The 25,896-nt window shown below is 55.1% G+C and overlaps 1 protein-coding gene across 1 annotated transcript in view; it reads right to left on the reverse strand.

Annotated features, from left to right (window-relative positions):
• The window catches only part of CHCHD6 (coiled-coil-helix-coiled-coil-helix domain containing 6), a 131,130-nt gene extending 105,658 nt beyond the window's left edge, over nt 1-25,472 (reverse strand). Inside the window, exons 1-4 of the mRNA XM_036867806.1 lie at nt 25,338-25,472; nt 9,271-9,379; nt 6,247-6,319; nt 4,514-4,658 (exon numbers count right to left, since the gene is read on the reverse strand). Of these exons, the coding sequence (XP_036723701.1) occupies nt 4,514-4,658; nt 6,247-6,319; nt 9,271-9,379; nt 25,338-25,424 (414 nt within the window). The 5' untranslated portion in view covers nt 25,425-25,472. The remainder of the gene's footprint in view (nt 1-4,513; nt 4,659-6,246; nt 6,320-9,270; nt 9,380-25,337) is intronic.
• Between the last annotated feature and the right edge of the window lie 424 nt (nt 25,473-25,896).

Raw genomic sequence — 25,896 nt, forward strand, 5'->3', positions numbered from 1 at the left:
TCCTTAGGTGATCACCTCCCGAAGGGGAGGCGCTGTGCTGGGATCACGTGGTCTTCTGTGCGGCCACTCGTGAGAACATTGAACGCCCCTAAGCACAGAGCCTCTCGGGGACAGCAGCTATATCTTACTTATTTCCATGTATCAATAAACTAACCCAGTGCCTGACATATGACAGGCACCCAGAGAACATATACATAACGTCATAAAAGAATCGCTCACTGGAAAAGAAAAGAGATGGAAGTTTTTACTTTCTATCAGGTGTACTGCAATTTCACACTCCTAATAATACGTGTCAGGAATCCAACAGGCAGGGTCGTAAATCTCACTCTCCCTAAAGGAAGGCTCTGCCAGGCCTTCGCTGCTCCATCCACTGGGTTTGTAAAGCTCTGGCACCAGAAGACTGAGGCCAAGAAACCGCTCTGTTCTTTCATATTCCTCTCTGGAACGTGGGATCTGGGCTCCAAACTTCCTCCCCGATTCAGAGGGAAGCACACGTCACACAGGCCCCGCTGACGCCCAGGCCTCCACCCCAGTTACACCTGAGGCTCCGCAGCCCTCGTGTCACCGAGCAGGACCCTACGGGGCCTTCCCAGGGCAGGCCCTTCCCTTCCTCTGCTCTAGTTCCTCTCAGAAGCGCCCAGAAAACAGTATCTATCGCACACTCCTGAGATGTTTTACAGATGTGAAAATCCCCACCAAATGGAAGATGGTAACTACTTGATGACCATGAGCAGCCCCCAGGCCTCCTGGAGCCGGAGGACTGATGATATTGGACCCTGTGACCCCACCCCGTTACCCCACCATCAGCCAATGTTCCGTCAGAGAACTGTGCACCCACTGATCACACACCCTGCGACTCCCCTCCCTCACCTGGCCTTGAAAAATACTTCACTGAAACCCTTCGGGGAGTTCAGGAGATGGGGGGTTGAGCCCTCTGTCTCCTTGCAAGAAACCTTTCTCTGCTCCAAGCACCGATGTTTGTTCGGCCTCACTGTGCTCGGGCACAGGAACTCGGGGTCAGACACACGCACGCGCAGGAACGCGCATCAACACTCGGCAGCTCACCGCAGCGCCGCTGGGCAGGAAACGGGAACGCTTCGGTCCTCAGGAGTAGGTTATAAAAATTATTACCTTTCCTTGTTATTAGCTTTATGAACTTTTCCCAGTAATGAGCTCAATCATTCCCTCGTGCAGAGGAGGATTGCAAAGTCCATACTGTAAAAGTCAGAGCAAAGGGCATGCTAAATGTCAGCGCGCTCAGCACCCTCCAGACGAGGCTGCAGGTGTAGGGTCGGGGCACGAGCCCGGGGCCCAGCCTGGATCCAGCCTCAGCACTCCGCCCGGCACTCGTCCCGCCCGGCGGGCACTCGGGGGAGGAGGGAGAAGCCTCTCTGCTCCCCTCAGGTTCTTCTCCCCGTCTTTCTGCTCTTACTTTAAACCCTGCAAAGCACAGTTCTGAGGCTACCTCCACTAAAGAAGCTGCGACCACACCGACCAAGTGAAGGTGACGGCGGCGGCCTCGCTCACCTCTGCCCGGGCAACGCGCACAGCAGGCCTGAGCTGCCTCACCTCGCCTTCCAAACCAGCCACATGCCTCTCTGTGTCTGCCCAGCCCAAGCCCAGGGCACGCGGAGGTGTGGGACGCGGTCCTCCCCATCAGCGGCCTCCCACTCACCCAGCACTGCAGGTCCTGGGCCGGGGCGTGACTGGCTGCCTGGGCCATGTGCCCAGACCCTGCCTGGACCTGAGCAGGGAAAGAGGCCGCTGCAATCCCACCCAGGGACACAAGACAGGAAGCAGGTAAGTTCCTAAAAGGGAATGGCGGCGCCAACTGCACGAGCAAGTGGGCATTGAACAATCAAAAGCGGGGCCCCAACAAGGAGTCACGGACACCTGCAATGTGAAGGCAGCCACGGGCCCCGCGGGTCCTCAGAGCTCTGGCAGAGGGCACCGTCCCCCCAGACGTCCGGGCGAGTCCAGGCAGGATGTGTCTTCTTCCCTCTAAAGATACCCTTCCTGCCAGGAAAGCCACACCTGAGCCGGAGGCAGGAGGGAGGGAAGCTGTGAATCCCTTTGGCTGTGGTGACCACATTCCAGGTGACGGTTCACCCCTGCAGGCTGCCACGCCCACTGTGTAACTGTCCCAGGCGCCAGCGCTTTCGCTCCATCCACGCCGACGAACCCTGCACGTCCCCGGCCTGGGTCCTTCCCACCAGCTTGTCGGGCTGCCTGCCTGTCCTCACCAGGTGTCTCTCTGCATCATGATTCTCCACCAGGCGGCCACAGGTCACAGCACAGCCCCCACCCCTGCAGCTCCCGGGGCTCCGTCTCAGTTTCGGCGTCGCTGGGCAGGCTCCTCGTCCACGGCCTCCTGCAGTGCGCACGCGCTCGCTCACCCTCACCACGTCCAGTGCCGCCTCCCGCCCGCCCGCCCGGCTCAGCCCAGCTGCTCCCTCGGCCGACACCACGGCCTTTGCATCCCAGGCATGTTCTCTTTGCCTCCGTCTCACATTCACTGTAACAGTTTGGTCGTTTCCGGTTTTTGGTTCAAGTCTGTCTTCCCACTAGGCTGAAAGTTTCCCAGGGGCGAGGATCCTACATTGTTGCTATTTCCCGAGGGCCCAGTTCAACCTGCGTGTCTCACGTGCCTGCTGCATGATCTGCACATCTGGGTAGAGGCCCGCTCTCCCTCCCGGGAGGGGGCGTCCAAGTGGCACCCTCACACCATCCAGCTTCCTTCCGTGGAGCTCGGTGAGCTGCTCCCGGTGTCCCGGCGGTGGCCTCTGGAGCACGTGGTGCCAGATGCTGCTACAGCTGTTCCCCACCCCATTCCCGGCCATGACAGCATGATTTATAATAAGAAAGACGTATTTGGTCTTTGTCCACTGCTCCTGGCACAGAGCTCCTGAAACCCTTGGAATCTCCTGTGCTGAGAGGGATGAAGGTGTCTTTCTTTATGTCGATGAGGTGACTCTGGGAAACCACCCAAGGATGAGGCTGGATGCCAGCGGAGCCACCGTGTGATCAGAGGCCTGGAACGTGGGTCCCAGCCCCTGACCTTCCGGGAGGGGAGCGGGGCTGGAGGTGGAATCAGTCACCAGGGGCCCGTGATGTAGCCAATCACGCCCGCGTAAGGAATCCTCCGTAGAAACCCCGAAGGAGCGGGTTCAGAGAGCGCCCAGGCTGGGAAGGCGTGGAGACTGGGAGAGGAGGGTGGGGTGCGGGGAGGGGCGTGGAAGCTCGGGACCCTTCCCCACGCCCTCCCCGGTGCATCTCTTCCATCGGGTTGCTCCTGAGTCACATCCTCTTATCGTAAGACTACGATCTAGCAAGTAAAGTGTTCCTCTGAGTTCTGCTCTAGCACGCTGCTCTAGCAAGTTCATCAAACCTGAGGAGGGGGTCGTGGGAACCTCTGATCTACAGCTGGCGGGTCAGAAGCACACGTGACAACCTGGCTTCAACTGGCATCCAAAGTTGGGGGAGAGGTCGGGGGGGGCAGCCCTGTGGGACGAAGCCCTTAACCTGGGGATCTGATGCCACCGCGGGTAGACAGTGTCACAACTGATCTGAACTGTAGGACACGCGGCTGGTGTCGAGAATTCCTTGGATGTGTGGGAACACCCCACACTCCACCACTGAGAGAATTAATACTTCCTGACGGTCCTAGTTCCATCCGGATGCCCACCCCCACCTCCCCGCAAACATGATTAGAAAAGAGCCCCAGCTCCAGCCAGCGGAGCCCTCCCGGTTCCCTCTGCCGAGGGAGGGCTGGCCCAGCCACAGGCCCTGGCGCCGTCCAGGCAGAGGGATGTCAGAGGACCTGTGCTGGGGCTTCCGGAACATCCTCCTCCCGCTGCTGAGCGCGACCGGGTCCGCAGGAGAGGGGACCCGGGCCGTGATGATGTGGTGGCCCCTGGGGCACTGGGACCTCACGTGCTGTGACACGCAGCCTGAACCCACAGCAGAAAGACCCTGATGGTACCTCCCGTCGGTTAAATGTACCCAGAATGGCAACAGCCGTCCCGGTGTGCTTCCGCGATCTGCCAGCACTGCTGGGCCCCCGACTCACCACCTCCTCGCAAGCCCGAGTGTGACCACCAGGACGGTCCGAGACGCTGCCTGGGGCTGGAGGACGCGCCCAGCCAGCGGGCGGATAGCTCAGCTCCGCACCCAGGGGGCCTTCTCCTCCTGTTTCTGGCTTGCTGCAAGGCCCCAGGCCCACAGTACTCTCCCTCTGCACCCTCCTGGAACACATGTCCTCACGGCACTTACACCTATGAGGTTCCGGGACCCAGCACCCAACGATCCAGCTCCCACTGTGCAGACCTGAGGCCACAGGCCACAAAGCAAATCAATGACAGAGCCGGGGCTATAAGAACCCCCGCTCCTGGTCCCTAGAAAGACACCCTTTCCACAGAGGAGAAGCTGGGACTTCGGACCCATCAGGTTCCAGGGCCAACCTCTGTTTCCCAGGGCCACTGAGCCAGGAGGCCAGCCAGGGACCCACACTCACCAGCTGGGCGGACCGCTGCGTCTCCAGGTCCATGCCGCCCTCCCCCTGCCGCAGGGACGCGCTCTGAGGCTTGGCAGCCGCCTCTGTGTCCCTCGTCGCCACCTGGAGCAGCTCGCCCTGGACCACGGCCTGCTCCCTGTCACACCTGGGCCAGGGAGAGACAGGAGACGCAGATGCAGACGCAGCTCGCTTCATCTGCCAGGGGCCAGGGATGTGAAGGCTGGTGGAACGCTGCGGCCACCAGAGAGGGTCAGGCACCAGTGACAATCCCCTGGGAGTGGTGTGTGCGGGGACAGTGTGACACTTTCTCAGCCAGAACAATACAGATTGGGAGCAGGAGGCCTGACAACCAGGTGAGGAATCAGACAGCCAAACGCCAAATGAGAGATCCTCGGGGCAGGGGATCAACCCTCACTCGAGCCGCTCCTTTAGAGGGGCGGGGGGGGTGCAGCCCACCTCCCCCACCCGCGGGCGGGAAGGCTCAGAAGCCTTTTAAACATTCAGCTCTCCATCCTGAACGTGTCCCTGTCCTTGGACCTGTTTCCAGTCTTCTTAATAAAATCATCCTAGAGAGAGAAAAAAAGTACTGGCCCTGAGATGTTCTCAGAAGTGTTATTTATTAGGGTGTAGAAAATGCACACAGTGAAAGGGCCGCAGCAGGTCGGCCTGGGGGCACGTGCCAGACGTGAGGCCCTCAGCGCCACGCGGCCCACCGTGCCACACGCTGCTCTAAAACTGAGCACCCACATACAGCGCCTTCGGCAATAAACACGCCTACAACGAGGTGTAACAAATGCAAGATAATTAGAAGACTGGTAAAAACAGCAAGACACAAAGTTTTACATGACTTTGAGAAAATAACCCTAAACTAGAGGAAAGAAGACATTTGAAAGAAATAGTCCAAAATATTAACAAGGGATGATGAATCGATGGGAGGTTTTTTCCTTTCATATGTATTATCCTAAGTCTTCCATTAGCATGTGTTACTTCAACGTTTTAAAATTCTTTAAAAGTATTTTTTTAAAAAGGTTCTGGTTATTTATTTTTGGGAGGCCTCTTGGGATTAAGGACTGGAAATTCTCAGAAGGTGGGGTCTTGACCCCTGACCACGGAACAGCCATGGCTGGGCTGACCTGCAGAGGGAGCCGTCCAGCCGTGGTTGACCGGGGGGCCCCTACGCTAACTCCGAGTCCCTGTTACAGAGGCCACGGCCCGGAGGCTGCAGACGAGGTCCCTCAGTACCAGCCGACGGCTCACTGAGTCAGCGCTGTGACAACTCCACGCCGGGCTCCGCGGACCACACCCCAGGGAGAGGGGCGCTCAGCTCCGCCTTCCCCGAGGCCTGGAGACTCACGGTGCACTCTGGGCACCTCTGGGCCCGGCTGCTGGCCTACCAGCCCCCGGGCAGGGAAGCTCTTGGGCTGTGGCCTGTGCTGGGAGAGGCCACCCACACCCTGGAGCCAGTCCTGCAGAGGCAGCTCCTGCAAACACAGCGGCACGCACCAGGCTAGCAGCGCGGCCACTCGGCCATTTAGTCCTGGCCCTCCCACACCCGGGAGTGTCTTCATCTAAACACTGGGACTAGTGCCACCTAAATCACAGGCTTGGCATCCCACCTAAATAAGACGGCATTTGTGACGCAAACACTTCGGCCTTTAGGAGGAGAAGGTACCCGGTGAGGAAGGCGCATCGGGCCGGAGCGCAGGGCCGGGGTGAGTGGGCCCTCGGCTCACCTCTCGAGGAGATCCACCTCCGCTCCCGAGGGCCGCCGGCCACCGCCACTCTCCGGCCTGGGCGACTTAGACTCTGCAAAGGGGGAGAAGAAAAGGTCGGTCCATCAGCAGCAACCCACGGATGGACAGAGGCATAGTGTCACCCAGGAAAGGGCCCAGGTCGTCACCCCATGGATGGATGTGCCCCAGGCAGACACAGAACACAGCCTTACTCTGTGGGCAGGAGAGGGGTGGCCCGAAGGCCCCTCTGCCCGTGCCCTGCATAGGACGGCTTGGTCGCTGGGTCAGCGTGGACACCTGAGTGCGGTGATCCAAATCCCCCCTCCTCCCTCTGCGGCCACTGGGAATCCAGGTCACCTTCCCCAAAGGCCAGACCGGCTGTGGGAAGCTCTGCTCTGTCCGAGCTGAAAGCACAGCCCCGGGGTCTCGGCTGGCGTGGCAGGGCGGGGGCTGGGGGGGGAGGCTCCTCGCGTCTTGTTTCTCTCAGACCCCTTTCTGTAGGGTTCTGATCCTGAATGTGGCCAACGCCCCACTTAAGAACATCTATGCAACCTTTCACCTGCTTCACCTCTAGTAGTACTGGGCTCTTTAAGCTGTCGCAGTAGGTCTACCTTCCCATGGCCGAGAACGTGGGGATCTCCGAGCAAACCCAATTCACTCTCCTCTCCCACCGCGCAGTGACACTGACGTTCTCCCCACTGCCCCAGGCTTCAGCGTCCCCGCTCCGCTCAGGCTTTGGTCACATGCTCTCCACCCCATCGCAGGCCTCCACGCTCAGCCACGCGGGCCACACGAGACCCGGCCGGAGAACCAGGCTTTGGGAGGAAGACGGGAGGGGGTGCTTCTCCCAAGACCTTTTGGCTTTGGGAGGAAGACGGGAGGGGGTGCTTCTCCCAAGACCTTTTCAGCTGCTGACCTCGGAGGCTGGGGGGCTCAGCCCCTCGGGAAGGCCCCCCGCCGCGCGCAGCAGCCCGGGACTCACCCGGGCCTACGCCTCTCCCGGAAGGCCGGGCAGGCGCGCTGGGCCGGGGAGGGCATCCCTCGGGGCCGCGCCAGGTCCTCGGCCGGGAACGTGCAGGAGGCACCGCTGCCTGGTGTGGATCTGACGTGAACGCTCCCTGGGCTTAGGGCCTGACTTACAACAACTCTAGTGACGTAAGGTCTATCACGTTTATTTCTGCTTTCTATACAGTTTTCCTTTTTCACGACTACAAAAGTAACGCGTGCACCCACCGCAGAGCCCGTGGCCGGACCCCCGCGCCCACGCTCCGTGGCAGCCTGCCGGTTCGAGTGTGTCAAGCCTCCGTGGAGCTGGGACTCCCGTCACCTCTCTGACCGTTTGCACACATTCTCCGTGCAGCCATCAGAGGGCTTCAGGGACTCTTTACATATGAACCCTGCTCACTCCGTGTGGGCCCTGCTTCCCTAGTTTGTCACTCTTTGTTCATTTATTTCTTCTAAACCGTGTCTAATTGTGACAGTCACAGTCTCCACTCTTCCCCTTCACTGAAGGTCTCTTCGCCTGGTACGGGGTTAGGAAGCTACCTGCCACTCTAGCTTCATGCCTCCGCCTCGCCCAGTTCAGTCTGTGACTTCCTCTGACACGCATCTGGGGTATGGTTTGGCATAAGGGTTTAATTTTAACCTCTTTTTCTAATCTTGTTCTATCACCGAAGTAAAAGCAAACACTGGATTTTAAAAGTAAAAGTATTTTAAAATGAGTCCACTTCAGGGCATTCCGCCCATGCTGACGAATCCAGCCTTCAGAAACTCAAAACTCACCCTCAAACAGCAACGTACTTTGTTAAACCAAAACCGAATGACAGATGAACCACTCTTCTTGCTTTTTAAACTGCTCAAACGTAGCAGGACTGAAACAAATGCTTCTTTTCTCTTCCAAGGCTGAAACTGACGTGGCCTGACATATTTCAGCAATTTTTGCCCTCTTCGTCCCTTCTGCCTCTCCCCTTTCTACAGCTCGCTCACTCACGTTAGGCCTCTTCAACCCTCTCTCCAGCCGGCTGGAGAGACGGTGAGGATGACCCCCTGGAAAAGGACGAGGGCGTCTTCTGCGGGCTTCTGCCGCGTGTCGCACTGTCGCGTGACACTGTAAGCCACAGGCTCGCGCAGGCGGCTCCTGACGGGAGCTGGGCTGCCTTGGGGGAGGGTCCCCGTCTCCCTGCCTGCATGCGCCAGCGCGCGCCTCGTGACCGCATCCCTGGCCGGCACTCAGGACATGCCGGGTGGACACGAGGGCGTGGCCTCCTACGTGCTTGCACCCAAACGGGGCCGATCGGCGGAGAAGACAGCGCCAACGTGAGGCCGCAGTCACTCACTGTGGGTCGGGACGGCGTCCATGCCCCGCACGGCCAGGCCCCTCCAGCCCGTCAGCGTACAACTCACACCTCAGGTTACAGCAGGGGGACCCAGATTCTCATCAACGAGCTCTTCTCATTAATCAGCTGCCACGAGGACTTCTCTTGTTTGTAGTATCTTAATATTTCTGCACCACACATTCTCCACTCAAACTCTATTGTTCCTTTGTGTTTGTTAACAGGAGTCACTTGGAGAAAAGCACAGGTTTCTTCACCTGTGACGGACACGACAGAGGGGAACAAAGGCGCTTCCAGCCCGGCTCAGGCAGCAGCTCCGCAGCGAGCTGGGGAAGGAGCCGGGGGCACGGGGTGGCGACCCTCCTGGAAGCCCCGCGAGCACCGTCCCAGGAGCTGGGCCAGGACCCCGGAGCGTGAGGGCAGGTCAGAGCTCTGGGGCTGGCGCCAAGGTCACCCACTCACTGCCTGCGTGCGGAGAAGCTGGAACAGTGGGGAACTTCCGGCCCTGGTCATGGTCACAGAGGCTCTGACTACACGGCGCTGCAGTCCTTGAACAGGACAGCGCCCGGCTCGGGGGCCACTCTCTCCTGGGAAGCGCTCACGTCATGCACTGCCCGCGGGCTCAGCCGGCAGCTCATCTCCAGGAGGACCGCCCACTCCGTCCCCGCCCAGAACTGCCACCCCGGCCTACCTTTCTCCCGGCCTTCAGAGGAGCCAAGGGCGGCAGCTGGAGGGGTCAGCGGCCCCGCTCTGGAAGGCTGGCTGGGATCTTTCATGCGGTTGACCACATTTTCAGACAGCTGTGGGAAGGATTGAGGGGAACAGTTAAATGACAGAACCCTCTGGAAGTGAAGACTCCCCTCTACCCACGCCCCAGATTTCTGAGCAGACTAATTCCGCAAGACCAACTCCAACAACGTAAGGAATTCCACACAGGAACCTCTCGTGCTGGCCTGGCACCCGCCAGGTCAACGCCACGCCCAGCCTGGGCTGCACGGGCCACAGCGTGTCCCCCACTGGCTTCCCGGCTGCTCCCACACACTCAGGGGACCCGGAGTTCCCCTTCTTCTCACCTGCCCTGAATCCGTTCTGCTGAGAACCACTGCAGCCCCACCCTGTACAGAGGGTGGACGCCTCCAGCTGTGCAAACCTCACCCTTCCCTGTGGGCGTCCCAGGGTCCCTCTATGGTGGGCTCTTCCAGACAGCACCCAAGTTAAGGACCACTTCTCCCAATCCTTTCCCTGTTACAACAGGCGCACCTCTTAGGAAGTGCCTCACCTTCTACCGGCCTCACCTAATGGTCTGTAAATACCCTGAGGGCCGGGGCCACCTCTCCCTCCCGTCTGAGTCCCACCAGGGCCACAGTCACAGCAGAAAATCCAGCACGGCCTGACTCATTTCACCCTGGCTCCCCCAGTGACGACTGGATAATCAAATCTTTCCTTCGTTGTAGAGGAAGTGAAATGGGTAAGAGGGTGTCATAAAACAGGTGACTGAAATGAACAGCCAGTGAGGGATGAATCCAGAATAATAACCCCTAAGAGTTTACATCAGTAAATATTTATTAAGTGCCCAGTATGTGCAAGGCATCACAAAGCACAGCGAGGGGAGACGTTAAGATGACCTGAGGACGAAGTCCACCATCAGCAGCTCCACCTCAGGGATCCAGGCGAGGAAAGTGCTCCCACGTGTGTGCACAGCGGCGCTGGACTCGCACAGGAGAAGTAAACAACATAACAGCAACGACAGGCAGTGGTCAGAGAAATGATGGCGCGCCTCCTATGAAACACCGCGGAATTGTCGAGAAAGGACAGGTAAGACGTGCCTGCCGTGGAAGGATGCCACCGCTGACCCGTGAGAGTCAGAGGACACTTTGTAGCTCGACTTCGTAAAGAAGATGCACAATTATAAAGACGCAGACCTGCGATATATACGCGTTGACCCTGGCACACGCACATTCCCCATGTACGCATCCACTCAGAGCACACACCAGACATCCTGGGGCATGTCCTGCACACGGGGCAGGCGTAGCCAGGCCAGGACGTTCCCTTTCGGCACTTCTGTGTTTCAGTTTTTTACCATGACCACTTCTTTTAGCAGGTAAAGATTATAATAATAATAATTGAGTCCCTCTAGTATTTAAGACAGATACAAATCAAATAGCTAATTAATGATTATAGAACAAGAGAAGACCAAGCATACACAGCAGTGGAAGAGAATTGAGAACCCAGAAATAAACCTATATATCTGTGCTCAACTGACTGACAAGGGTGCCAGGACCATTTAATGGGGAAAGAATAGTCTCTTCAACAAATGGTGCTGGGAGAGCTGGACATCCATGTGCAAACGGATGACGTTAGACCCCTACCTCACACCATATACAAAATCTGACTCAAAAGGGACCAGAGACCTAAATGCAGGAGTTAAAACAATGAAATTCTTGGAAGAAAACACAGGCGTAAATCTTTATGACCTTGGCTTTGGCAGAGAATTTGTAGATATGCCACCAACAGCATGAGCAATCAAAGAGAAAACATATAGTGAACTTCATCAAAATTAGAGTTTTGTTTTTCAAAAGACATAATCAAGTAAGCTGAAAAGACAACCCACAGAATCTGCAAATCATATATCTGACAAGGGACATGTATCTAGAATACACAAAGAACTCCCACAACTCAATAATACAAAGAAAAATAACCGAATTTAAAAATGGGCAAAGAATCGGAAGAGTCATTTCTCCAAAGGAGATACACAAATGGCCAATAAGCAAATGAAAAGATGCTCAATATCCTTAGTCATGAGAGAAATGCAAATTCAAACCACAATGAGATACCACTTCACACCCACTAGAATGTCTATAATCAAGAAGTCAGATAGTAACAAGTATTGGCAAGGACGTGGAGAAGCTGGAACCCTAATACACTGCTGGTGGCAAATAAATGGAGCAGCCACAGTGGAAAACAGTCTGGAAGTTCCTCAAAAGTTCAACACAGAGTCACCATTAGGCCCAGCAATTTCACTCCCGGGTACCCACTCAAGAGAAATGCAAATACACATTCACACCGATTTGCTCATGCACATTCACATCAGCATTATCTGTAATGGCCAAAGGTGGAAACAACCCAAATATCCATCAACTGACGGGTAGGTGAACAAAAATAATGGAATATTAGCCATAAAAAGGGATGAACTACTAACACAGGCCACACCATGACGAACCTAAAACCATCTTGCTCAGTGAAGGAAGCCAGACACAAAAGGCCGCATACTGTATAACCCCACATATGTGAAACGTCCAGAACAGGTAAATCTCTAGAGACAGAAACTAGATTGGTTGCCTTGGGCTTGGGGGAGGGGGGAAACAGGGACTGATGGTAAAGGGTAAGAGGTGGATTTTTCCACCTATCAATATTACAGGGGATCTCTATTTCAAAATATGTCTTTAAAATCTGTGAAGCATGTTAGTGGTAAGTGCTGGGAAAGAATAAAATACAGTCCGGCAGGGCCGGGTGCACATGGGGTGGCAGGAGGACCCCTCAGAGGAGATGGCAGTAACAGGAGACCACCGCCCTGGAGGGAGGAGGCCCCGCCACAACCACATCTTGAGATCCAAGGAAAAAGGATCTAGTTCTGAGCAGAGGGGAGGATGAGTGCAAAGCCTGTGAGAGGGGCCGAGTCTGGCCTGTCCGAGGGCCTGACAAAGGCGTGTGTGAGGAGGAGGCTGGACCAGATGACCAGGCCGGAGAGGCAGACCGAGATCCCAAGCCCAAATGTGACCCAAGGGCGAGGGAAGCTACGGGGGGTTCTGCGCAGGGGAATCGGGCTCTGATTTCCTAGTCCTGGCCCCGGGGGCGGGGGGGCACCCACCGAACCGCACCACCTGGTGAGTAAGGGGTTAAGGAAAACATTGGCAAGCTTCTCGCTGGCAGGAGATTTATAATATTTTTTAATGTTGCTACAAAATTCAGCAATATTTTTAATCAACAAATACACACACACACACAGTAGTGTGTAAACACCATCTGGGCAGTACTCCCTGTACCAACAGAACCACAGTGGAGGCCCCCAGAGCCAAACGGGTCTGGGAAGTCGGTGCCACAGGCGCACTGGTCACTGGGCCGTCACAGCCGGCCAGACGGAGTCCTGTGTGGTCAGCGGATGGAGGGCCCCACCCAGCGCAGTGCAGGGAAAGAGGAGCCCACCCACACCAGCTGTGTGTCCCTGACCCCTTTCCTCACCTTCCCAGAGCTTTTCGTTCAGCACCTGGAAACGGGGCCCCGCAGGCTGGACTGACTGCCACACAGCTCAGGAATTAGTACTTTGGGGTCAGATGGGCCTGGGTTTGAATCCCAACTAAGCAACTTACTAGCTGTGTGACCTCGGGCAGGGGACTCCTTGCCTGAGTCAGCATATTCGTCTGTGTCACGGAAACAACTCGTGAGGACCACACGGGGTGAGCCACACGGGGCAGCGGGCACAGAGCGAACCACCACCACCGGCTCTCACGTGAAAGGCAGGCCGCGTACAAACAGCCTTACGTCACACCAGGCACACGCCGGGTGCGTAAAAACACCAGAACCAGTCAACAGCACGGACAGTTAGGGGTCGCCGCTGAGCACTGTGACCGGCCATTCCGTTCCACGTGTGGCCCCGTGACCTTGGCAGGCCTTTTCCCTCCTCCGCAACCTGCACAAAGTTTAACTGGGCGGACTCTTCAAAGCGCCCTCCAAGGCTGATGTCCTGTGGCTCAGACGTGGACCTGCCCTCAGCCTGGAGTAACACGGGGACTCCGTGCAGGCGGACTTTCCCCGCCAGCACTGTGGTGCCCGGGACTGGCACCTGCACGAGTCACGCCAACCACGTGGAGCCCGGGAAGGGGTTCTCTCCTCCCACAAGCGCCGCGGCTGGAGACCTAACCCCCAGGACTGGGACCAAATCGCTTCCCTCGCCCAAGAGCAGCTGAGTTCAGGGCAAGTTCCCAAAGAGTTTCCTTGTCAACCAGTTGGGCCTGTAAGTAGCACGGCCACCCCACAAGCAAAAGGCTGGGGAGAAGGCACTGCTTTAAAAGTGCCACGGCCTTGCCCATTTCTGGGCGCAGGAGAGGTGGCGGGAGTGAGCAGAGCCCCCGACCCAACGGAGGGGAAGAGCCCGGTCACAGTCACCACAGGGCCACACCCTGCCAGCGTTGCCAGCTAGCACGATGGCCTGTCCCCCTGGCAGCAGCGCGGAGGCCAGCGCACTGGCCGTGGGCCGCGAGCTGCAGGGCGGGCTGCCCGGCTCCTGCTCCAGGGCTGAGGCTGCCATGGGGCCAAGGCTGCTCCCCGACTCGCCCCCAGGACGGGAGAAAAAGAGGTGCCACCGCTCAGCAGCCTCGTAGGCAGGCGGGCAGGGCTGGGAAGGGACGAGAGCCGAGCTCGCTGGAAGCCGAACCACCCCAGCCGGGTCCCAGCGTCTTGGCCACAGACACCCTTCCTGCGTGTCCTGACAGAGAGGTCGTGACCCCGCGGCCCCTCTCCCTCCCCCGGCCTCCCTTTTCTCCGAGGCTCTGTGCCCCCCTCCCACCCCTCCTCACAAAACACCCTCCACTGCACCTGCTTCTCGTCACTCCCACCAGGACACAGGTTCCGGGGCAGCAGGGATTGTTTGGCTCTTGCTGTGTCTTCAGCGCCCAGCACACTGAGCTGCTCCAGTGCTCGTCAAACACACGGACCAGGTAACGCTGACCACAGGCCCGGGGCCGTCAGCGCACTGGTGCAGCGGAGTGTAGACACGGCAGCGAGAAGATCGTCCTCAAAGGCCCTCGGTCAGACAGGGATAACACGGGCACACAGAGGACATGGGCTGAGGGCTTCCAGAGGGGAAGGGCACGGGCACAGAGGGGCAGCACCCAGAGAAGTCCAGGGTTCTGCTCGCTGAGGGCCCGGGACAACAGGGGAGAGAGGCCGCGGGCCGCTGGGAGCAGACAGGACAGTCGGCAACGCAGGACGAGGGGCTGAGCCCGCAGAGGACCGGAGGCAGGAGGAAGAGGACGCTGCGGGGCGAGGGGAGCACACAGTGAAGCGGCCCGGCACCTGGACGCACGGGCGGCGAGCGGAGGGGTCTGCAGCGCCGTCCACACAGCGCGACCTCGTTCCGACATGAAGAGGGGAGGCACGCTCCTCGTGGAGGCTTAGGAGAGCCTGCAAGGATTCACCAGGAGTTGGGGACAGCCGGCATGTAAACGTAAGACGCATTCTGCAGCCTTAAAGGAACGGATGAGGGGCAGGTGACAGCCGCTCGCTGGAGACGGCGCGTCCTCCCTAAGCCCGGAACCGCTCTGTGTGCGCGGGTCCTGAGTCTGTCCCACAGCTCCGATCCACAGGAAACAGACACGTTACACGGGGAGCGGCAAATCTGGGGCAAGAAATTAGGAATCGGAGCGCCGGGGCAGGCAGACTGGAGAGGGGGTGAAATGTCCCCACACTCCGGAAGGGGCGACAGAGCTCAGGGCTGCGGGAGAAACTCAACCCAGCGGGTGCCAGGGGCTCCCATGGAAAAACAGTGACGCAAACAGCCCAGCCCAGGTAGGCAAGCACCTCCACCTGCCAGGCTCCCAGCCAAGCCCACCCCATTCCACAGACGAAGGAGTGAGCGCCAGGAGGGGACACAACTCACCCAAGATCACGGAGGGTCCTAAGTGCAGGGGCCAAGACCGGAGCCAAAGCCGGGCCCCTGAGAGGACGCTCAGTGCTGGCAGCCACGCGGAGCCACTCCGTGGAGAGGGGACACGTCACCGGGCACACAGGAGGGCCAATCCAAGACAAACACGATCTGCCAATCCCCTTTCCTGCCACGTATGGTGCTTTACTGAGCCCGGGGTGGGAGGTGGAAGGGGGAGCACGCATGTGTTCACAAAACAGACAGCCTACTTGAATTAGTGAAACGGCAGTACGAAAATCAAGACCTTTCTCGTCTGAGAAGGCTACTCATCTAGACACGTTTGAGAAGCCGCAAGGTGGAGGCTGGTTCCCAAGCACTGCTCTTTGCGTCAGGAAGGCTCTGGTGTTCACCAGGGGACCATCCTCACGTCCTCACACGGGGGGTGGGGGGGGGAGGGGCAGAAGCCCCTGGCCCGAGTCAGCAGCCAGTGAGGCCTGCACGGCCGCCGCTGCGGCCACGCACGCGCCGCCTTCCGAGCCCCCGCCGAGTGCAGCCTGCTGCCCTCGGCCTTCCTGGCCCACGGCTCCTCCGCGCAGGCTGAGCACCGGCGGGTTCCACACCCGGCGTGTGCCCGTCTGTCAGCGGCCCCTGGGGCCCAGACACCTGACCCCGGGGAGGCGCTGCCCTCCTGTGACTCTAAGAAGATTCCTCTGCTTTGCCTGCGGCTGTTGCTGTGGAGATTTTGTTGGCTAGTCCTTCAGTTTTCTGTGAGCTGAAATTAGATCCACAGATTTAAATCCGAGTATCTGGACGAGAAGAGTCCTGGAGGCCCCCCGCAAAAAGGTGGCAACCACCGACGCCCACGGGGCCAGGCAGGTGACAAAAACAAATGAGGCGGGCCTGGCAGCAAAGCAGCAGTGCCAGGACAACGTGGCGAGGACAGGCGACAGCAAAGCCCCAGAGAGGGTGGCTACTTCGTAGCACCAGCCAAGGGTCGCCACATGGAAACGTGGACCAGACTTTCAATTCTTTTCCCCCCAAAAAACTAAAGCTTGAATTGATGTAAAGCCTCAAGTTTTAAATGTTGTTGATTAATACCACAAAGTTTCTGGGCTGATGGTTTCATCCAAGAAATATGGAGCCAGTAGCTTAAACCTCTGTCCAACGAGGATCTTGCTGACCTGAGCCCGGTTCCGGGCCACATGCTGGGGCCAGAGACCAGGAGACGAGGTCCTGCTCACGGGGCAGAGCTCCCCAACCCAGGACGGTGACCAGCGACAGCACAGAGGGAACCCCTGAACTGGTCGCTAGGCCAAGGAGGAATTTAGCCAAGGAAGGGAGAGAGAGCCCTGCAGACAGAGGAACACAGAAGCTCGAAACAGCACGGCAGCACGTGTCCTCAGTGAGGGATGGGCGGCGACAGGAGAAGGTGGCACCAGCATACAGAGGGCCTCAGGAGCCAGGCCCAGGAATCTGCATTGAACCTGGAGACAGCGGGAAGCGCGTATGGGTGGGAAGTAAGCGGGTCGCACCTCAGCTTTAACCCTGAACGATCACTGACACCATCAGCTGGGGGGGCCGTCTCTGAGAGCGAGGCCGCTGGGCCCGGAAGGGAGGGACCTCCAACGGGACTGTCTGGATTTTATCCCCACTGCCTGAGAGCTGCTCAAAAGTAAAATGTACCTTTTAAAAACACATTACCCTGCTAGCGCCAGGAAGCACAGATTTGTGGCAGGCAAGCCTGTTGGGAGAAAGAACGATTTATCAGATGGGCAAGGGGAAGGTGGGGCGGGCCTGACTGAGATGGAGAGTTCCTGAGGGTAAAGAGGAGAGGATTAAACAGAAGCAGCTGGAAGGGAAGACACAAGAGTTGTCATTAGATGCAGAGGAAAAGGGCACATGGGATCAGCTTCCGGTGTGAGGACCAGCTGGATGGACCTTCACACGTCAGCAACAGGGAGAGTGGGAGAGGCAGCGGGGGGATGCAGTGAATCACGGGCGCCCAGGAGACTTGCAGGGGGACATGGCCAGCAGCATGGGGACACCTATGGTCTGGGTGTTTAGAACCCGGAGGTCAACAGCTCACACATGAGGACAAAAGAGATGGCCGGGGTGGAGTGCAGGAGGGCAAGAGGGCAGAACCAGGCAACGCTCTGCAGAGACGGCAGGTGGGATCTTGGAGACCAGGGCTGCTGCGGAAGACATGCGGTGACCTCCCTCCAGGGTGGAACCCACGGGGTCCAAGACCTCCCAGCGAGGGAGTGGACCCGAGATGAACCTAGTAGGAGCCAAAGTCAATAACCCTCCTTACGTTTACGTTACTTTACGGCTTATCCTTGACACAGAAAGATCTTCAACACTGCACTGGCACAGTCACAGGTACCAGGATGGAGTTTCATCTTACGTGAGAGACACACCCGAGAGTCACCTGAGCTCTCACACCAGGTAAATGTCATCACTGGTTACGCCACAGTACTACCCGGAGGAAATGTACAGGGTGTTCAGAGAAGCCCTAGCTGTCCCTGTACTCGTGAGTCTGAGAGCCCCCAGCTGAGCGATGAGGGCACTGTCCCATCTTTAGGACGACCCTCACCCTCAGCAGCTGCGGGCCAGGTGGAGGGACCAAAAGTGCTCTGCTTCCCTATAGAATCGGCTCCTTTGTTTCCTCAGTAGCGGGAGATGTGGTGTTTTGGGAGCATCAAGGAGAACCCACCTGGAAAGTGCCCAGCCCCGGGACCAGTACCCAAGCCACGATGCCAGACTCCATCGCCAGACGCAGATGTGTGCTCGCAGCAAAGCTGGGGAGAACTGGGCCATCCGACTCCCGGCTTTCTGAGTTGGCATTTCCTGTTGTGGCCCATCCATGGCACTCACCAGACAGTCAGCCAGGTAGAGCACTGAGCAGGGGAAGAGTGAGGAGGACTCGTGGCCACGTCTGTCAAGGCACCTGCACTGAGAGCGGCCCTGTCCTGCACATAAGGAGGGAGACATACCCCTCTGAGAGTCAGGGCTCCAGGCCAGGTCCCCTGGGATCTCCTGTTCGCCACACTAACCCTAAGCAGTGAGCTAAGACGAAAGACGCGAGGTAAAGCGACACGATAAGGCGGATCACACTGAGACATTCGAGACGCATGTCACTGGGCAACGGCAAGGTATAAAAGGAAGTTTGCTGCACACATGTGGAACAAGTTTGTATCAAAGCCTCGAAAGAGTAAAAAGCAGTAGAGTAAGATTCTCAGGCTGCAGATCACCAGCGTGGGTAAAAACAATCAACAAGTCATCCATCCAAGCATGTAATCCAACATGCACCTACTAATGATCCAGAAGCAAATAAGTAAGAGCAGTCTCTGTACTCCACAAGCTTACAGAAGAAAAACAGGACATAAGGACAGAGAGGAAGAGGTGATGGAGAATATTAAAAGATAAAATCATCAATCTGATAAAGAGCAACTATGAAAAACCTAGAGCTAACATACTCTATGGTGGAAGACTGAATTTTTTCTCCCTGAATTCAGCAGCAAGGCAAGGACATGCACTCTCACCACTTCTCCTCAATACTGTACTGGAGAGTCTAGCCAATGCAACATGGGAAGAAAAAGAAAGAAAGGGCATCCAGACTGGAAAGGAAGAAGTAAAACTGTCTTCATTTTGCAGACACCATGACCCCTACCCATATAAAATCCTAAGGAATCCACATACACAAAAAACCCTACTAGAACTAAAAAATGAGTTCAGCAAGATTGCAGGACACAAGATCAATATACAAACAATCAACTGTAAAAATCAACTGTATTTCCACATGCTAGCAGTGAAGAATCCACAAATGAAATTAAGGAAACAATTCCATTCATAATAGCATCAAAAAGAATAAAATACTTGGGAATAATTTTTAAAGAAATGCAAGATTTGTACACTGAAAGTATAAAATGCTACTGAGAAAAACTTTAAAAGATCTAAATAATGAACAAGAGATTTCATATTCACATATTGGAAGACTCCATATTGTTAAAATGGCAATTCTCCCCAAAGTAATCTTACAGATTCAACACAAACCCCATCAAAATCCCAATAGGCATTTTACAGAAGTTGACAAACTGATCTTAAAATGTATGTGGAAGTGCAAAGGACTTAAAACAGCCAAACAATCTTGAAAAAAAGAACAAAACTGGAGTCTTAATCTTCCCAATTTTGAAACTTCCCACAAAGCTTCAATAATCATGACAGTGTTGTACTGGCAAAAAGACAGACACACAGCACACAGATCAATGGAATTCTCAACAGAGTTGAAGTCAAGAAATAAACCCTAAACCCTTATGTTTATGATCAATTGATGTTCACCAAGGTCCCAAGGTAATTCAAATGGGAAAAGGACAGTCTTTTCAACAAATGTAGTTTGAGAAAATTAAATATTTCAAACAAAAAAAGATGGATTTAGAGCGGAGTTCAACAAGCTCTAGTGCTCGAGCCAAATCCAACCCAACACTTGAGTTTATAAATAAAGTTTGGGGCTTCCCTGGTGACGCAGTGGTTGAGAGTCTGCCTGCCGATGCAGGGGACACGGGTTCGAGCCCTGGTCTGGGAAGATCCCACATGCCACGGAGCAACTGGGCCCGTGAGCCACAACTACTGAGCCTGCGTGTCTGGAGCCTGTGCTCCGCAACAGGAGAGGCCTCGATAGTGAGAGGCCCGCGCACCGCGATGAAGAGTGGCCCCCGCTCTCCACAACTGGAGAAAGCCCTTGCACAGAAACGAAGACCCAACACAGCCATAAATAAATAAATAAATAAATAAAATATTTTTTAAAAAAATAAAGTTTTACTGGAACATAGCCGCACCCATTCATTTACATATTGTCTATGGTTGCTTTCACCCTAAAATGGCAGAGTGATTTGCCAACACGAGTTAGAGCCTTACTTCACATCATACACAAAAATTAACTAAAAATGGATGACAAACTTAAGTATAAAAGCCAAAACTCTTAGATGAAAACATACGAGAAAATTTCTATAACCTTGGGTTAGACAAAGATTACTGGGATATGATGCCAAAGCCCAATCACTAAAAGAAAAAAATAAGTTAAACATCATCGAAATTACAAATGTTTGCACTTCAAAGACACCATTAAGAAAAAGAAAAGACAAGCCACAGATTGGGAGAAAATATCTGCAAGTTGTAACATGATAAAGGGCTTATAACTCAATAAAAAGGACAAACACCACCATCAAAGGCTATTAAAAGTGGGCAAAAGATTTGAATACACATTTCACCAAAAAACAAATATATCTGGGTGGCAAATAAGCACATGAAAAAACATTCGACATGAATAGTTATTAGGGAAACACAAATTCAAACCACAATGAGATACCACTTCACACTCACTAGAATTGCTATAGCCAAAAAGATGATAACAAGTGTTGGTGAGGGTATGGAGAAACTGGAACCCTCATATACTGCTGAGGCGGATGTAAAATGGTACAGCCACTGTAGAAAACAGTTTGGCAGTTTCTCAGAAAGTTAAACCTAATAATTCACCAAAGTCATAAACAGAATGACCCATCAATTCTACTCTTAGGTTATCTATCCAAGAGAAATGAAAACAAATGTCCACAAAAAAACCTTATGTACAAATGTTCACAGCAGCATTATTCATAACAGTCAAGAACTGGAAACAACTCAAATAGCCATCATTGTTTGACTGAATATACAAAGTGCAGAATATCCATACAATGAGATGCTATTCGGCAATAAAAAGGAACGACTAATACATACCACAACGTGGAGGGGCGAACACCAAGAACACTGTGCTAAGTGAAGGGAACTAGACACGAAAGATACATGATGTATTTCCAAGAAATGTCCAGAAAATGCAAACAACACAGAGGCAGAAGGCTTAGTGATTACGTGGGGCTGGGAGTGGGAGTGGGGAGTGACTGCAAATAGGTACAAGGGGACTTTTTAGGCCTCGTAAATGTTCTAAAATCCCACTGTGAATAACGGTTGCTCAACTCTGTAAATTTGCTTTAAAAAATCCCTGAAATGGTGAATTTTACATGTAAAATACATTTCAATAAAGCCATTTTTAAAAAAGTCACTATCATCAGATAAAATCTTTCCAAAGCTCCACCCCTGAATAGAGAACCACAATGTTGCCTCCAGAGAAACGTGTAAACAGCCCTGCATCACCCATCTAGCCCTCATCACCTGGCCAACTTTCTCCACCATCCCTACCTCTGTGTGGCTGCCAAGCACACAGGCTATGGAGCCGGAAAGTCTGAGCTTCCAGCTCCACCACCAACTCGCTGTGACGGGGGTTCCTTCACCTCCTTGAACCTGCTTCCTCACCTCTGCATGGGGATGAGATCTCACGAGGTCAGCCTGGGGACCAGGTGACACAGTGCCCTGAAACCACTCAGCCCAGAGCAGAGAAGCCTCTCCCCGCTGGCCCAGGCCCGTCATCACCGTCACCTCATCCGAACAGCACTATCTGACCAGCCCACCTGAGCAGGAAGCCCCATCACTCTTCGCGTCCTTTTTGTTTTCTTCATGGCACTTGCAATTCTTTCTTATTCTTCTGCCTCTTTCTTTCTCTTGGTCAGTTCCCCCTCCTGGATGAGGTTTCCATGAGGCAGGGCCCTGTGCATTGTCCCCTGTAGTCTCTGCCAGACCAGGCCCAGTTCACAGTGAGCACTTGCTGAGGTGGCGGTGAAGCGGTACCCACACGTCGGGGACACGTGGCCTCTCTGGTGTGGGCACACGGGGTGCTGTCCCTTGTGTCCCACGACCTCCTCCGAGACCTTCCCCTCAGCAGTGGTCCAGACTTGCCTCCCATGGCAATGAATGATGGTAAAGGTGGTATAGCCCTGAGGGTGAAATGAGCCTGGGACACAGCTAGAGCAGCAGCCTTGGGAAGTGACCTGGGAAGGAGAGCGGGAGCCAAGTGGTTGGAAGAGGCAAAGGCTGGAGAACAGGGGTCTGCATGTTGACATGCAATCAACTTCAGCTGTGTCACCAAAGATGGCTGTGCAGGGGCAGAGGGGACAGTCACACGCGGGATGTTCTGGCCATGTGTGTACCTCCTCTTACTGGAGGATGAGATGAAACATACTGGTTGAAATGAAATCTTTATGTATTTCACACATGCTTGCTCTGAAAAACAGGTGAATATAATTGCAGCTTTTTGCATTAATTAAATTTCTTTTACCTTCCTCGGAATTAGGGCTTGAACTCACTATGTAAATTTATGCAAATAAGTATGCAAACTAGCAAGGTCCTGGCATTTAATTTTAAGGAAACTAGAATGCTTTCCAGGACCAGGCCACGGGAATTAAATACAAGAGGTCTTTAAGAATATTTAACTTCAGACTTCCCCGGTGGCACAGTGGTTAAGAATCCGTCTGCCAATGCAGGGGACACGGGTTCGAGCCCTGGTCCGGGAAGATCCCACATGCCGTGGAGCAACTAAGCCCATGCGCCACAACTACTGAGTCCGTGCTCTAGAGCCCACGAGCCACAACTACCAAAGCCAGTGTGCCTAGAGCCCATGCTCTGCATCAAGAGAAGCCATAGCAATGAGAAGCCCATGCACCGCAACGAAGAATAGCCCCCGCTCTCCACAACTAGAGAAAGCCCGCACACAGTAACAAAGACCCAACGCAGCCATAAATAAATACATTTATTAAAAAAAAAAAAAAAAAAGAATATTTAACTTTCTCTGAAGGAGCGGGCAGATGTTCTTCTTTGGCACACACCTTCTATACCTTCTATTAAATTAACTTCTCGTTTGGTTCATCCAATGATCTTTTCTAGTGATTTTCACTCACCTGCTTAAAGACAAGGTGGACTTCCCAACCCTTGAGTCACTTTGCTAGCAGGAAAAACCTTACACCAAACACTGCACTGCCATCACCTCCTTTCTCTGGTATCCTTCTCAAAACAGGCACATGAGTGGATGGAAAGAAGGATGGAAGGATGGAAGGATGGAAGGAAGGAAGGAAGGAAGGAAGGGGTCTCAGAGCATGGGGCGGTGCCCCCAACTGTATGTCTCTAGACAAGTTCTTTATTCCCTCTGATGAGTTTGCCCAAAGCTCCCTCTAGTTTTAACAATCTCTGGTAGAACTAAGCATGGCACCAGCACCCTGTCAGGACAGCTAGAGGCTGTCACAGAATTTTCACACTGCCTTGCATATCACTGGGAGCATGCAGGGGAAGTTGGAGTCGTGAGAAAAGGCTATTTCTTGTACCCAAAAAGATCTGGGTTAAAGTCCCAGAAGTAACACCTTGTACAAACTCCTTAACCTCTCTAAGCCTGATTCTCCATTTTTAAAGAGAATTTGTACCTTGCAGAACTGCTAAGAGAACTAGAAATAAAATGTGCCTGTCTGATATAAAACCCGAAAGAGATGATGCTCCTCTGTCCACTTAGAAGACGTTCCCACCATTGTAAAGCAATTACACTCTAATAAAGAGGTTAAAAAAAAAAAAAAAAGGAAGACGTTCCCTTAGAAGACTCTGACTGACTGAACTTTCCAACACTCTCCAAAGCAGGTGACAACAGTGCGAGAGCGCCCACACAGAGCCTGGGGCATCTTTCTAAATTCTGATTCGGCTACTGCCTCTCACCTTCCAACGTGAGCGGAGCCGTCTTCTCTCCATTTTGACTTTGCCCCAAGCCAGGTCAAGACTGGATAACACCTAGCAAGTACCAAATATGCTAAGTAGGCACGCTAAGAATAGAGGCTCCCACAAAACACTCTGTACTTTTTCTAAACACGTGCACACACATCATCTTATCCAAGGCAGCACCTAGGATTATCACAGCCTGCCCCCGTTTTTGAAAAGATGTGGTGATTGAGACTCAAAAAGATAAGTTGTTCACCCCAGGTCACACAGCTAATGAGCAACTATCCAGAAGTCAGACCTTCTGATGTCCATTTCTTTTCTTTTTTTTTTTTTTTTTTGGCCACACCACGTGGCATGTGGAACTTCCCCGACCAGGGATCGAACCTTTGCCCCCTGCAGTGGAAGCACAGAGTCTTAACCACTGGACCATCAGGGAAGTGCCCTGATGTCCTTTTCTGAGCCAGCTCCCTAATTAACTAATTCACCTATGCCAGGTTCTGTGCATTCCATGGGCACTTGGTGCCTGCTTCACTGGGGTTCGTCCATTTAATCACTCAGCAACGGTTTACAAAGCACCCACTACGTGCAAGGCAGAGGTGCAGGAGGAAGCATTCAATGAGCAGTCCTTGGAGTCCCGCTGAGCGCAATCCCAGCTCGCTGGCTTGTTACCTAGGTGACCCTGCGTAAGTACTTCATGTCTCAGTGCCTCGCCTGTCCTCCATCCATAAAATGGGCAAACAGAATCCGACCTCTGAGAGAGCTGCTGAGAATTAAATGACAGGGTACCCGTCAAGGGTTTAGCACAACCCACGGCCCCCACTAAGCACTCAAACGTGAGCTGCTTTTATTCTTCCTCTAGAGTCTGGGGATAGAGTCTGCAGTCACACAAGAGCCTTGGCCTCAAGCAGCTTACACTGCGGCCGGAGACACACAAAGAAGTAAAGCATCAACAGAAGTTTCAAATGGAGATGAGCGAGCGCTACGACAAAAACCAGTGTGCGACCGCGGGGATGGGCGGGCAGGCACTCTGGACTGAATGGTCAGGAAAGGATCCTCACGTGAGACCTGAACTACAAGAACGCAAGAGCGGATATAAGGCAAACTGGGGGCGCGAACACAACCCGTGCGGAGATCGCGAGTCGAGCAGGCCGGCACCTCGAGGGACAAGGAGGCCCTGAGGCCAGCGAACAGGGGCGGGGGGGACTTGGGGGGACTGGCACGGGAGGTGGTCAGTCAGGTCAGCAGCGCGGCTCCGGAACCCAAGGGGGGGCGGCTCGTTGTCCTCGTACACGCTTGGGCGTCCGCAGGCGGCGAGGGCACAGGATCAAATGTCCAAGGCGCACCCGGGCAGGGGTCCAGGTAACGAGGCCCCGCCCCCCGGTCTCCGTCCGTCCTCCCACCCTGAGGAGGCCAGGCCTGCGGCGCCCTCCGAACTCGCGGCCCTCTCGCGGCGAGCGACGGCAGACGCCTCCACGCCCGCCCGCCGGCCGCCCGCTCACCCGGATGCCCTGCAGCACCCGGACCCGCTCCTCCTGGTCCATTCCGAAGTACGCCCTTCGACCCTCGCGGCTCTCGGCGCTGCCCATGGCGGGAGGGGGTCCGGTGCGCCGGCACTTACGGGACCGGCGCCACCTGCCAACAAGGCCGCGTCCTATTGGCCGCAGTTCGGGGCTCAGCCAATCGCGGCGCGGGTCGCGGGGCATTGTGGGGGCTGTAGTCTCGCGGTGGCCGCCCACTGGACCAGGAGCACGAGGCGCTGCGCCCAAACCCAGACGGCGCGTGGCCAGATGGCCGGCCGAGGAGCGGAGCCGCGGTGACCGGGACACCACCACCGAGGAGGCCGCGCTGGGCGGGCGGAGGCGCTGCAGGTTCGCGGTGAGCAGGCCCGTGAATGAGCGTCCTCGGCGCTGAGGAAGACGGCGACGTCGCGGTGCCAGGAGAGAAGCTGGCGGGAGGCGCCCCTCTGCGGGGGAGGCGGTGGAGGAAGAACTTCGTGCAAAGGCCCTGAGGGAGGAGAAGGAGAGCGAGGGCCCAGCGCGGGCCCGGAGTGTGGGAGGG

This window comes from Balaenoptera musculus, chromosome 11 (assembly GCF_009873245.2).
Source record: "Balaenoptera musculus isolate JJ_BM4_2016_0621 chromosome 11, mBalMus1.pri.v3, whole genome shotgun sequence".
Taxonomy (NCBI): Eukaryota; Metazoa; Chordata; class Mammalia; order Artiodactyla; family Balaenopteridae; genus Balaenoptera; species Balaenoptera musculus.